The 15,179-nt window shown below is 44.9% G+C and overlaps 1 protein-coding gene across 2 annotated transcripts in view; it reads left to right on the top strand.

Moving 5' to 3' along the window:
- Positions 1-15,179, top strand: part of BLNK (B cell linker) — a 90,049-nt gene that overhangs the window by 40,085 nt on the left and 34,785 nt on the right. The window contains exons 4-6 of one of the 2 annotated variants that reach the window (XM_004456971.5): positions 1,794-1,834; positions 6,550-6,706; positions 10,569-10,732. In XM_004456971.5, the coding sequence (XP_004457028.2) occupies positions 1,794-1,834; positions 6,550-6,706; positions 10,569-10,732 (362 nt within the window). The remainder of the gene's footprint in view (positions 1-1,793; positions 1,835-6,549; positions 6,707-10,568; positions 10,733-15,179) is intronic. The other variant, XM_071215750.1, reaches the window with a different exon arrangement.

The following is a 15,179-nucleotide window of genomic DNA, read 5'->3' on the forward strand; positions in this document are numbered from 1 at the left end:
AAAGAGATCATGGAGACAGGAAACTAGTTAGATGGCCACTGCAACTACTTTCACTAATAATTGATCATAAAGTAGACCCCAACTCACTAAGAAAAAGTTCAGCAAATACAATTTATCAAGGTAAGGAAATGTGTAACTTATTTGATAAAGTTTCTATTTTAAATGGTTAAATCGTAAGCATCTTGCCAGTCTAAGTGCAGGTCTTCAATTTCCCCAAACGTAAGGAATTAGAAACTGGCCATTCCCCCATAGTAACAGGGAAGAGATGCTGCCATATTAGGAAGGGGATTTGTTCACCCATTCTTCTAGAGTTTCTTGGCCAACTCCAATGACTGCAATACACTATCATTTGGTATATGTCAACCTGAAGAATAATTTAATATGAATTATTTTCTATTAATGTCAAAGTTTGAACCCATATTTTATATGCAGGGTGAGGCTCCTTCTTAGCACCTCTCAAGTTTTCCACAAGAGAGAGCACAGCTGCTGCCATTGCTTAAAGCATGGCCACCCTGATCCAAAGTTCTCCTTCCTGTCCCCATTTCACCTCCAAGATTCCTTTCCCAGGGCCTCTGTGGAACCCCCTGAAGCTGGAGTCAGTTGTCTGTCAAGTCAAGGGGCAGAAATTGTGAAAAAAGTTCTGCTGTGGTTCTGAGGGATTCGGGCACCATTTCTTGGGCCCTCTGGAGCAGTGGCTCTTCAGTGAGGTGGGAGGGGGCTGGGCCCTCTGTGGGGCAGTCGCTGGAGCTCCCCACTCTGCGCAGGACCTGAGTCTGGTTGACCTTTGCCATAGCAGAGTGAATCATGTTTAACCTCTGAGGTCAGCTGATGTGATGGCAGAGGTGCTAAGCTTCTCATACTCTAAATGTGTTTTAGGAAGAGAGGGGCCAAATATTCTTCTTGGCTGTCACTTTTTTCAAGATCTGTACTTTTTTCAAGATCATAAGCTTTATCTATTTATATTTTATTATTTCTATTATATATGATTTACTGACGTATTTATTCTTCAAGATCATACTTAAGAGTTTAGACCTGTTGTATCTATTTTTATATCCCCTGTAGAACCCAGGACAGTGCCTGTACCTGGTAGCTCATAGACAGTGAGGCAGCAGAGCATGAGCTCTGGAGACAACCTGTGGGGTTCAAATCCTGGCTCTACCATTTACTTAGTGAGGGACCTTGGGCAAATGACTTATCTTCTTTAGGCCTCCATTTCCTCACAAGGTTTTTGTCAGGGCTGAATTAGTTATGAAGGACAAACTTCTGATAAAATTGCTGGGTGTGTAGTAAAACACTGGATAAACTTTTTTTTTTTTTATTAATAATTTTAAAAATCAGAGTTAAAGCCAGAGGGAATCATAGAAGTTGTCACTGCATTTTATAGATCTGGAAACTGAGAAGCAGAGTTAGGAACAGAGCCTGGATGGGACCTGAGGTCTCTGTGACTCCTGGTCCAGTGCTCTGCCTACTATATCATCCACATATGGATTCAAAACAATTCTTTATAAGCAGACCCAGCATGGATCCCAGGTCCTACTGTGTTAGTAAAAGGTCCAAGTAAAGTCCCTTGAAAAAGACAGACATTGCTCCACCCAGTGGGACTTTTCCCGATGCTCTGAGAATTGACTTAAAAAAAAAAAAAAGGAGAAAACAGCCAGAAGTGAATCAGAGACGACTGTAATAACCTCCCAAGGCCGATAAACAGGACCGGGAAGGCAGGTGCAGTGTTTGTGGAAGGGTGGAGCTGGCCAGCTGAGATTCATGCTGCTTCTGTTTCCCTCATGCCGATCCAGAGAGCCCTGCTGACGAGGAGGAGCGGTGGTCAGATGACTTTGTAAGTATGTGCTCCTGAGACCAGCAAGGTACCGTTTCCACCAAGCCTGGTGAGAGGCCACTTCAAGGGCTCATTTCTGAATCGCGTGAGAGCAGGGCTGGAAAGGCCAGCTGCAGACAAGGCGACGATAACCGTCATAAAGGCTGCTCCTCGCAGCATAACCCGCGGGCCAGGCACGTGGCTCACAGCTCTGCTTGCATGATCTCATTTAACACTCACCACAGCCCTTTGCGGTATTTTCATGCCCATTTTCAATGTCAGTGCTCAGCATAGGCGCCAGCACAGCCGGAACAGACGTTAGAATGTTTAAATATCTCCACATCAGTTGGTAAATGGCCTCTGCCCCAAACTCCCCAGTGCCCCATCACCACCTGGCCCCTGCCTAGGATCCCTAAACAAACCAGCAACTACAGAGCTCATTCCTGGTGTGTCAGGGGGTCCCTGGGACCCTCTTTAGTGCCTTGGTTAGAAACTGCAACTTATGAGTTGTTCATTTGAATAGCTGTCCTGTCCATTTTACAGATGAAGAAGCCAGGGAAGGAGTGTTTAAGTAACTCACAGTTCCAAAATTTAAACGCAGACCCTCAAATCACAGAATAAAAAAAAAGAAAAAGTTAAAGCCAGAGAGATTCATAGAAGTTATCTCCCCCATTTTACAGATGTGGAAACTGAGGCCCGGAGATGTTCCGTGTCTCCCCAGCTAGTTAGGAACAGAGCCTGGATGGGAATCTAGCTCCGCTGAGGTCAAGAGGAGCCCCAGGGCTCAGCGGAGCCCCAGGGAGTGAGGCTGGGCGTGATGATGGGGAAGGGGACGAATGTTTTCAGAACTGTCAACCTCTGAGAGGTGGTTCTGCAACCCAGAGGAGCCCAAAGCAGGACGCTGCGGCCATTTCTTTCCTGGGCTGAGTCTTGTAGGCACAAGACATCTTACAGATCTTTCATCACAATGATGGTTTCCCATTGCACACAGAGTAAAATCCACGCTTGTTACTGAAGCATCCAGGCCTGATGAAATCGGCCTCTGGGTGTGGAAATGTGTGTGTGGGAGGAAGAAATTGCAGTGAAGTAATAACTTTTTGCTCACATCAAAGCCATCCAGAACATTAGCCTGCTCCACTCTGTGAGTTTTATATCTGAAAGGGATCCAATAGCCACACGCCCCATTTCACAGATAAGGACACTGAGGCCAAGAGAATGAAAATGACTTGCTCAGCAGGGTCCTTGACTTACTCAGTGGCCCAAAGGGATGAAAATAGTACCTAGACTTGAGCTTGAGCTCAGCGCGGTGCTGTGTACACCTGTAGGAGTATATTCGGAGGATTAGGAGAGAGGACTTCCTCCTTTTCACCTATAGAGAAAAGAAAAACAAGGGGAAGGGCAGCCTCTCTCAGGATCCCTTTGGTATGGAATTCCTCGCAGGGCCCAGCAATCCGTCCTGCAGAAGCGCTGCAGGTGCGCCCCCTGCTGGCTGCACATGTGAGGCAACAGACGCTGCTGGTCCACATCTAGAGGAAAGCTAATGAAATTGAACTCACTGGCTGGATAAAAAGAACATAGAGTGGGGTCTTCGAAGACATTGGATGTACAAAATAAAATCAGCCTGGAGAGGGGAAATGACTTGTCCCAAAATTCAAACACCCAAAATTAAGACGCCAGTTATAATAAGGATTATTTAACTCGATTAGTTTTACTTCAGTGGCTTCTCATTGCAGGCTGATTAAAATCCATGCCTGTTACTAACTATGACCAAGTCAGGCCCCTGCAGACCTGCCCAGCCTTCTCTGCACCCCTCTGCCGGGCCGTGCTTCTCACCTGCCTTCCCTTGGTTCCTAGAACAGGCCAAGGTGCTGCCTGCCTCAGGGATTTCAAACTTATGGTTCTAGGGCAGTAGAAGGAAGGAGAAAGCAAGTGAGGGAAAACCAAAGAGCTTCCCCAATCTTCCTAATTTGGTTGGTGATTTCTTATCCTTGAGCCTTGACTAATTGTCTCCTTCTCAGTAAGGCCTTTCCAGTCCCCCCAACCAAGGTAAAATCCCTCCCCCTGTGGCTCTATTTCAGGACCTTGATGATTCCCTTAAGTGCCCCTAGAACACGTGGTAGCTGTTTTATTTATTTGGTTACCTTTTTATCATGTTTTCACTATTTGTTTATCATTGATCTCTCTACTAGAATGCAAATTCTATGAGGGCAGGGACCATGTTTGTCTTGTGCTTAGAGCCAAGCACACTGCCTGGCACATAGTAGGTGCTCAATAAATATTAATTGATTGAATGAATGAACAATTTGAGATTTCTGTCTGATTACACATTCTCTTCTTCAAAGTTTCCATCAGACTTCCCTAAGTATTGTACCTACTCTAGTATTGAGTGAAGGAAGAAATTTTGTTTGCCAGAATTTAGAATAACTTTGGAGAAAGGAATCGTTTTTAAATTGTCTCCAAAATTTGACCAGATTCCTTTTCTATTCCCTTGAGAGAAAAGCATTCAGTGCAGTCACTTTGCTTAAAGTAGCAGGTACTCCTGGTATCACTCAATGGAAAGGATTTTCCAAGGGAAGGGCCAGCCCAGCACTTCTCCTGAGCATCACCCGTCCTCAGTCCCTTCAGAGCCCAAGGCCAGCAGCTCAGTTCATTCATTTGTTCCACAAATGGTTAGTGGGTACCTTCCCTGGAGCAAGCCCTGAGCTGGGTGCTGGGGACACGGTCTCAGTCTGACCCTCCTGAGGTTTACAATTTGGTGGACAGCCCAGTGTCAGGTGATGGCTGCCAGGAACAGCTGACATGGGTCACTTTTCTGCCACCCTCCCTATCCCCACTGCTTCTGCCAACCTGGTCCTCTTATCAGGCTGCTCTGTCCAAGGGGCAGCAAGGACCCCAGTATCTTCCCCAGAAGGCATGCTGCTCCTTGGCCTCCAGGGAACCAATTCCAGAAATCCCCACACCTCTTCCATGCAAAATGAAACAAAGTGGGATACCTAAACTATAGCCCATGCAGGCTCACATGTCTCAACACAATGCCCACTGATGTTTCCAGATGTTTATTAAAGCAATTGTTTCTCAGTACTTGCACTGATGCCTCCCTGGGATGCTGAAACAGCTGTAACAGGGCAATTGGATCTTTGCCCTGGGCAAGGAAAGTTCCCACCACCTCTTGCAAGATCAGACTAGCCTTGCTTGGGAAGTCAAGTGCTTGCCCTGTTAAACCTCTCCCTGGGCCACCCTTTCACTCCCACTCCACCTCTTAGGCTCCTGCCTAATAATGATCATTGCCTTCTCCAGAACACAGACTGCACACTCCAGTTACTCAATACTCTGTGCCTTAGTACCCACATCGGTAAAATGAGATAAGAAGAAACTACCTCATATGATTGTGGTGAGAAGCAAATGAGGTAGTTCATGTTGTGGGCAATACATAGAAATACTGTTAGAAGAATAATTATTATATTGTGTATTATAATAAGTAATACTAATATATATTTACATAATATATAGTTAATTATTATTAATTATAATGATTATTAATATTAATATTATAGCCAGCCTACTTTCATATTCATGTTCAGGAAGAATGACTAAGCACTCCGTCTGCTATTACCGAGATAAGGGGTTGGGAAATTTCCTTTAAGATGTCTCACTCACCCTTCCAGGAATTTTCTTATCTCCACCCTTCTTGACCCTTTCCAGTTCTCTGACTCTAGAACAAAGACAAGTACAGTCCTCGGGGTCCTTCCTCCTTTCATTCTCTCTGCCAACACTCTTCCATCCACCTCAGGAAAACCTTTCTTTTCATCCTCCTTCTCGTTTCCTTCTCCAATCTCTTCACCCCATTCCTCTCCTGGCTGAAGAGGAAAGAACCATCCTCATTCATTTATTCATTCATTCATTCCAAACATACTGAGTGCCAATCATATGCCAGCCCTGAGATGCAGAGGTGAGCGAAACAGCCATCACCGATATCACATCCATGTCAGAAAATTTAATGTAGAAGGGGACAGGCACACCACCCATTCGTGGGACAACCATGGATCCATCATCTGTGACCATCACACCTGGCACCAGGAAGTCATGGGCAGCAGACACAAAAGTGGCCCAAATCAAAAATGTCTTCAAACACAATACACCAAGTCTCTGAAAGGGTGTGCAAGAAGCCAAGAGCGTTGTTTGCCTGTGGAGAGGAACTAAGTGACTAGGAAGGCTTCACCTTATGACCTTCTGAACTGTTTGAAGTTTGGACCATATTTATGTATTTCCAATATGAACTTAAATAGAATTTATACTTTAAAAAGAGTAGAAAGAAACCCGGTCCCTGCAGCTCACCAGCGATGCTTTTTAAAAAACAGCCTCATCCCCTCAAAGGCATCTGTGGACCCTCCCTCATGCCGTTGCCTCCCCTAATTCAACCTACTTCTCCCTCAACCATCTGCATTCAGGACAAGCTATCAGTGATTCTCTTTTATTGGGCCCTTTCCTCCTCTTTTTAAAATAGATCAGCTTTTACTATTCTTCTTGGTCAGCATTCCTAGTCTCAGCCACCTTCAGGGTTAAATAGTCCACTGTTTGCTCACGAGTCAGAAAGATCTGGCTCCACATCCCGGCTTGGCCCCTTCCCTGGCTGCCGACGGGGGTACCCCAGCCGCTCCAGGCTTGAGGGGGCGCCCTGCCCCGCTCGCCCCAGGCCTTCTCCTAAGGCACGCTGAGCTCGGTGTTTGCCTTTCCAGGACAGCGATTATGAAAATCCAGACGAGCACTCGGATTCCGAGATGTACGTGCTGCCCGCGGAGGAGAACGCGGATGACAGCTACGAGCCGCCCCCGGTGGAGCAGGAGCCCAGGGCCGTCCACCCCGCGCTGCCCTTGGCCAGGGGCGAGTATGTAGGTGAGCCCCGCCCGGCGCCCGGACCCCCAGACCCGCGGCCTGGGCCGTGGGCAACCGGAACGCTGCCTGAGGGTCTTGTGCCCGCCTGCCTCCCGTTGCCTCCAAGCAGGTGGTGTGCTCACCCCCAGAAAATGGAGCCCAAGCTGTAAGGCTTCCAATTTAAGGGAAACATATCCTTCCTAAATCTGGAATGGCAAAAACAGCCGAAAAACCAAACACAGCCTGACAGTTGCCTTCCCCACTCCCAGGGGCCCCATGGGAATCCTTGGGCTTCCTGCACCCAGGTTGCCTGGAATTTTGCTTAAGAAATCGGTGCAGGGAGCGGATGTGGCTCAAACGGTTGAGCACCTACTTCACACGAGGGGGGGCGGTCTGTGGTTCGATCACCGGTGCCTCCGAAAAACAAAACAAAACAAACAAACAGAAACAACAAACAAACCAACACAGGGCGGGGGGGACGATGTGGCCGACTTCCCACATATGAAGTCTGGATTTCAATCCCCAGCCTGGTACCTAAAAAAAAAATTCTGTACAGACTAGCAATGACCTTCTCAGTGTCTGCTAATGCCCCTCCTTCCTGCTTCCCCTGCCAGCCATTCCCAAGCCCCCGGGGCTGGCTGCTTACCAACTGAGACTAGCTTGGATTTATAACTGGGCCGAGCGGCTCTCAGCTTGGAATTAGCCTCATAGCTGAAATGCACCCAGCACCGGTCTGGCCTGGAGGCCCGAGTGTGGCATGGAATGCCACTCATGAAGAGGGCTGTGTTCCAAGCTTTAGGGATGGCGAAGTTCCCTGAGGAGAGCAAGCGTGTCCAAGATGCGGTCGGTGATGCTGACGTGGGTGCAGAGCTCTCTGCTGTAAATGCCGCCACGCCTGCCTCCTCACAGGCACCGAGCCCTGCTCCTGGTGCCGCTCTACATTTCACCCCCTGGGCCAAGAGATGCTAAGCACTGAGCCTGCAGCCGCCCCAGGCTTTTTATAGTTTGCACCTTGGTGCTTTACAGTCATTGTTCTACTTAACTCTCTCGAGCATCTTATGAAAGAGGTATTCTTTCCTGCGTTATAGGGCAGGAAAGGGAGGCCCCGAGGAGTGGAAAAATGTGGCCAAGGTTTGGTAAGTGGCTGAACCGGGGGCCAGCGGGGCCTCGTGACCCCCAGAGCCCATAACGCCTAACACTTAACACACACCACTCTATTTGGTAAGTGATCTTGCTCGATCGTGGCATCAACCCTGGGACGAAAACAGCTATCAGACCCTTTTAACAGACCAGGAGACTTCAACTCAGAAGGGTTATGTGGCTCGTCCAGTGGCACACTCTTCAAACCCTGTCTTGTGCTTTCTTACATTAAGAAATTTAAGTACACTGGAAGAGCTACAAATAATACTGCAAAAACCTGACAGGATTCCAGACACAGCCACACGGACCAGCACGAGCCACACCATCCAGAAAGGGGCTTCCACGGAGAAGTCAAATGTGATGTTAGGCAGCAGGTGTGGCTCTAGTGATTGGGCTGCTGCCTATCATACAGGAGGTCCAGGGTTCGGTTCCGGGGGCCTCCTGGGGAAGGCAAGCTGGCTGCACAGTGAGCTGGCCCATGTGGAGAGCTGGCTCAGCAAGATGAAGGAACAAAAAGAGACACAGGATGGAGCTGGCCATGCGCAGTGCTGATGTGCGCAAAGGAGTGCCTTGCCACGCAAGGGTGTCCCCCGCGTGGGGGAGCCCCACGCGCAAGGAGTGCGCCCGTGAGGAAAGCCGCCCAGCGTGAAAAGAAAGAGCAGCCTGCCCAGGAATGGCACCGCCCACACTTCCCGTGCCGCTGACCACAACAGAAGCGGACAAAGAAACAAGACGCAGCAAATAGACACCAAGAACAGACAACCAGGGGAGGGGGGGAAATTAAATAAATAAATAAATCTTTAAAAAAAAAAAAGAGACACAGGAGAGACAATAAGAGACGCAGCAGACCAGGGAGTTGAGGTAGCACAAGAGATTGAGCAGATCTCTCCCACTCCATAAGATCCCAGGATCGGTTCCTGGTGCTGCCTAATGAGAAGACAGGCAGAGAGAGAAGAACACACAGCAAATGGACACAGAGAGCAGACACTGGGGGTGGGGGATAAATAAATAAATAAATAAATAAATAAATAAATAAATAAAATCTTTTAAAAAATGTGTACTTAATCACACACCTATAACAAGGCAGGAGCCAGAGCTGAGGGCAGGGGCAGGTGCCAGCAGGACAGCAGAGAATGAGCAGGACCAGCCAGGGCAGCTGCATCAAGCCAGCGGTGACTGTCACAGGAGGAAGCAGCAAGAAAGCAATGACACAATACAGAAGCCAGTGTAAATGCCTGTCCTGTTCCCAGGACAGGGAACACACCAGCTTATTCCCATGCTAAGACTTTCCTAAACGCACTAGTCTGCGTCAGTTCTCACAGAATCCAGCTGTGGAGTAAATGCGGCCTAAGCCCTCCATCACATTGCAAGAGAATATTTGTCCCATTTATTGGGAATTGATTCTTTCCCAGACACTCTGCACATACTGCTTCCTTCCTAAACCCCACAGTAACTGTCTAAGGTGAGTATTACTATCCTCATTTTTAAAGTGAGGAATGTTATTCATCAACAGATAAATGGATAAATAAAATATGGCATAACTATACAATGGAATGTTATTCGACCACAATAAAAAATGAAATTCTGATACATGCTACATCATGGATGAACCTAGAAGACATGATGCTAAGTGAAATAAGCCAGACACAAAAGGACAAATATTGTATGATTCCACTTCTATGAAATAATCTAGAATAAGCAAATTCACAGAGACAGAAAATAGAATAGAGGTTTCCAGGGGCTGGGGGAGGGGAGGGAGAATGAGTTATTGCTTAGGGGGTACAGATCTTCTTTTTGGGAAGAGGAAAATTTTTGGTATTGAATGGTGGTGACAGTTGTAAAATATTGTGACTATAAGTAATGTCACTGAATTGTACATTCAAAAATGGTTAAAATGGGAAATTTTATGTTATATATGTCATGATTGTATTGTTACCATAATTTTAAAAAGGAGAGAGAGAGAGAGAAGAAGGTGTATTCCAGAGAGGTTGAATAACAAGCCCAAATTAACGTGGCTTATGCATGGCACAGCAAGGAATTCAAAGTAGACCCACCTGGCTTCAAACCTGAACTCCCTTCTCGATGCCTGCTGAAAAAGAGGGGCCTCGCCCCAGGGGAAATTCACAGATTCTTCATGATTTGAGGGAAAGCCCTGAAGAAGGGAACCTGCATGTTCACCCAGACAAGTAATTGCAACCCTAGATATACCTTAGAATAACGTGGGGAACTTTTTAAACCTATAGCCTCAGGCCCTTCCCCAGAAGTTCAAATTTAATAGGTTTGGGGTAGAACACAAGCCTGGGCAATTTTTAAAGCTCTCCAGGTGGTTCTAATATAAACAGGATGGAGAACCTTCTCTTAAGGGTCCCTAGAACAAAGTGAACCATCCTGGACCCCACACCACACACACACACACACACACCACACACACATCCCACTGCTCAAGGTCTTCTGTCCACTTGGTTTGGCAAGATATCAGACTCGCAGTCCTCCACAGTCTATGGGTCTCCCTCACTCCCCTAGAAGGATGTTTTTTATGGGGACATTCTTTTGGTTTTTATAATCTAAGTCAACGGTCACTTGAAAATTTTCCTGAACATTTTGCATTACTCTTTTACGGAATGCATTTATTAATAATTTGTGGCTACAGAGATGTCACTGGTTTTATATTTTCTTGATCTTCATGGCTTCCTCCCAGGGAATGATCCAGAGCCTCATTTGTCTTATGTTGTTTTCTTTCAAGACAACCGATCAAGCCAGAGACAGTCTCCACCCTTCAGCAAGTCACTTCCCAGTAAGCCCAACTGGCCTTCAGCGAAAACAAGGCTCTCCTCCACTCTGCCGTCCCGATCTCCTCTTCAGAAACCTCAAGTGCCACCCAAACCTAAAGAGCTCCTTGAGGATGAGGTAAAGTAAATCTGTCCGGAAGGCTTCCACAGACCAAGTGGACAGCAGGATGCAGAGGGGCAAGAGGACAAGTGGCCAGGATGGTCTGGCCTTGAGCACGTGGCCCTTCTTCCCTGCCCTGCTCTCTGGTCAGCACAAACCACCCTGCTCCCTGACTGCCTCCCTCTAACTTCATACTATTTTACTGAAAGGAAATTTTTTTCTCTAAAAATGTCAATGTATATCCTTATTTTAAGCATTTTAATTTACTATAGGTACATAGTAGGATATCAACTCTGAATCTGTGCTCTTTTTCTTCCCTGTGGTTTCCTCCAAATCCTCTCGTAAAATATTTCCTCCATTTTTGTTCTCCTTTACTTCTCTGCCCTACTTCCACCTTGCTTTCTCTCCCCAACCACTTTTCTCTTTGCTTCTCTACTTTTCTAAGATGGAGAAAAACAAAGGGAACATATACTCGAGACCCTAGAAGCTGAGCGGGGATCAGTATGGAGAGACTAGATGTTAGGGGTCTCATTGTGAATTCTTTCAACTATTCAGCAATCCATAGGAAGATATAAACTCAGACCAACTATAAATGAATATTGTGGATTTTATAAGGCTCTCCACTTTTTGTGAGTATCTAAGTGAGGCAAGGGAGAGTTTTGCTAATGGCAGCCTTGTGAAGGTGGCACATGCCAGTCTGAACCACTGAGAAAAGGAGAAGTATGGAGGAATCATACTTCTGGAATGGGCAGATGGAGAGTCAAGATAAGAAAGAGGTTAAAAAAACACAAAACCCAGAAGTCAACATTAAGATGTGACTGGACCATTAGACAGAAAAAGAGACTCAAGTACAATCATAAATAAAAACGTTTAGTTCCCCTATTCTGGCTACAGCTAAAATATTGAAGTAGAGGCTAACCAGAGAATTGGAGTTGGGGTAAAGACATGCAGGAGGAAGGAGCTTATATGCTATAAAGATGGGACTGGCTTACATTTGATAAATGCTGTGTATCAACTGGTGTTCTGGGTACTGCATAAGTATTATACCATTAAATCCTTACAACAACCCTAGGAAGTATGTACTATTATCATCCCCATTTTATATATGAGGAAACCAGAGAGCAAAGGGGTTGAAAAACTTGTCCAATTTTCCAGAGGTAAATAGTAGGGCCCAGGTGCTAAATGGCTACCATGGACCACTTCTCCAATGTCCACTGGAGCAAGACGAGCTCTTCACTCAACATAAATGTGCCAGGCACTGCGTGGACCCCAGGGCTTCAGCGGTGCCCAAAGAACTCAGTCCCTGTCCTGACAGGGTTTCCATCTATTTGGCCTCAGTGAGTTAATTTACCTCTCTCAAAATCCTCATCTGTAAAATAAGAATAATTGTACCTAACTTAGGGGGAAGGTCTAACTAAGAATTCGATAAAATAATGTATGTAAAATGATTCAGTGTTCTCATGAGTTGTGATAAGGAAAAAAAATTCGTAGGAAATGAATAGCTGATTAAAATTACTCTGAATAAGTAATAGGGTGTACGGTAATATGACTCTGTGGTATTCCTGTAATTTAAGGAGGAGGCAAACATGTAAACCCCTATGGCAGTCCTAATACTGAAAACATCTAAACATTGGAATTGATCAATGATTTTTAAAATTATCTATTTTTAAGTCAAGTTATCGTAATAACACATCATAATCATGTGTAGGTCATGATGGTGAAATAATCTACCCAGTTTCATAAAATCAATCAATGTTGTCACCACTGCCAAGTTTTTGTGATGTACACCTGGGATAATGGGGTTTATATTGAAACATTCCAGGTAGTCTCATTAGTATATGAATTGTGATAGTTGTTGATCATTAACTTACTTTGTCAGGTAACAACTATTTTAAACATTGAATTGTAATGTTGGAAATATACATTATACATTCCCTCTTCTTTATAAAATGTCAGAGAGAAAGCAAACAGAATTTGTTGGGATTGGATCAAGTCTTTTTCCCTATCATTGTTCTTTGAATTTAAAACTTGTCAACTCTAGAAATAGCATTACTTTAAACAGGTCAAATTCTAGACCTTGCAGATAAACAATCGTCTACCATAATCAGGTTCTGCAGAATAAAACGAGTGCAAAATTGAGAATTGAGAGGAGGGAAAAAATTCTTAGGCAGTGAAGTATGGGTAGGGAAGTTTGGTAAAGATACAGTGCTTCCAATTCCCCTTTATCCACTCAGGTAGTATTGCTGATGGCCAGTGCCGTTGTTCTGTGTTCAGATATAAGATACAAAGGATTTTGTTGACCACCTGCTTTGAGATGGGGCATGCCTACCTAGGTGCTGAGCCTCTATGCCCACAGGAGAGAAGCTGGGCTCCACCATGTCACTGCTACAAGCTAATTCAGAGAGATGGACCCGTGGAACCAAAAGGGTTCTTGGGGAAATCACAGCTACTCAATATCCCCACTATTCACTACTGCTAAATCATCTTTTTCCTGGCTATTGGGCCCATCAATTTCAATTCAACTTATGAGGCTCTCACTTCTCAGTCACTGGAACACAAATATAGACAAGGAAGAGGCCTTTCCTCAAGAGTTCAAGGTCTAACACAGTGAGACCAGGGACATCACAGAGGTTTCGGGGTAAAATATATATATACATATATCAGAAATAGCAATTAACTGGAAAGAGTAGAAATAAGACAAAGAGGAGGAAAAGGAAGAAGGTTACTGGACTATAGTGAATTAGAGTATGGACATTGAATTCTTGAACTGTCTGGGTTCAAATCCTGACTCTGACTTCATTTAACTGGGACACCTTGAACAAGCTACTTAATTTATATGTGCCTCAGTTCCCTCATCTTGAAATGGGGCTGATAATGGTGTCTACCATCCTGAGTCATTCTAAGGAATAAGAGCAATAACACACATAAAGTACTTAGAGAAGTACCAGGCACATATCAGATGTTCAATAAATGTTTGATTTTTCTTTCTCCCAGTACCCATTTTGGCTACCAGCCTCAGCAGGTTGTGAAAATCACTTTTGAGACCTGGTCCTAGTTTGCTTCTTATCAATATAAAATCATTCCTCCCAACATATGATCAAGTGATTATCGACAAAGGTGGCAAGACAATTCAATAGGGGAAGAACAGTTTGTCAACAAATGGTGCTGAACCAAATGTATATACATGTGTAAAAGAATTAAATTGAACCCCTATCTCATATCATATATGAAAATTAACGAAAATTAACTAAAGTACATATACAAAAAACCTACAGCTAGCATTGTACTCAAAGGTGAAAGACTGAAAGCTTCTCAGCTGAGATCAGGAACAAGATAAGAATGCCCACTGTCCCCACTGTTTTTCAATATTGTACAGATGTTCTAGCTAGAGCAATTAGGCTAGATAAAGAAATAAAAGACACCCAAATTGGGAAGGAAGAAGTAAAACTTTCACTATTCACTGATGATATGATCCTATATCTAGATAATCCTGAATAACCCACAATAAAGCTACTAGAACTAATATATGAGTTCAGCAAACTGGCAGGATACAAGATTAATATGCAAAAATCAATAGCATTTCTATACACTACTTAATGAGCAATCTGAGGAGGAAATCAGAAAAAAATTCCATTTATAATAGCAACTAAAAGAATCAAATATTTAGGAATAAACTTAACAAAAGACATAAAGGACCTGTACCCAGAAACTACAAAACATTGCTAAAAGAAACTGAAGAATACTTAAATAAATGGAAGGACAGTCTCTGTTCATGGACTGGAAGACTAAATATCATTAAGATGTCAATCTACCCAAACTGATTTACAGATTCAATGCAATCCCAATAAAAATCCCAACAGCCTTTTTTTTTTAAGATTAAGTAGTTATCTTTTTTTTTTAAGATTAATTTATTTTATTTATTTCTCTCCCCTTCCCCCCCACGTGTTCTTCTTTGTCCGCTTCTGTTGTTGTCAGTGGCACAGGAATCTGTGTTTCTTTTTGTTGCGTCATCCTGCTGTGTCAGCTCTCCGTGTGTGCGGCACCACTCCTGGGCAGACTGAACCTTCCCTCGCGCAGTGCGGCTCTCCCCACGGGGTGCACTCCCTGCGCATGAGGCCCCCCCACGCGGGGGATACCCCCGCGTGACAGGGCACTCCCCTCATGCATCAGCACCGCACATGGGCCAGCCCCACACAGGTCAAGGAGGCCTGGAGTTCGAACCGTGGACCTCCCACGTGGTAGACAAACGTGGTAGACAAACGCCCCAACCACTGGGCCAAGTCCGCCTCCCCCCAAGAGCCTTTTTTGTAGAAATGGAAAAGCCAATTATCAAATTTATTTGGAAGGATAAAGGGCCCCAAATATCCAAAAATGTCTTAAAAAGAAGAATGAAGTTGGAGGACTCTCACTTCCAGACTTTAAAGCATATTACTTAGCTATAGTGGTAAAAACAGCATGGTACTGG

The sequence above is a fragment of the Dasypus novemcinctus genome, chromosome 6, assembly GCF_030445035.2.
Source record: "Dasypus novemcinctus isolate mDasNov1 chromosome 6, mDasNov1.1.hap2, whole genome shotgun sequence".
NCBI classification, from domain to species: Eukaryota; Metazoa; Chordata; class Mammalia; order Cingulata; family Dasypodidae; genus Dasypus; species Dasypus novemcinctus.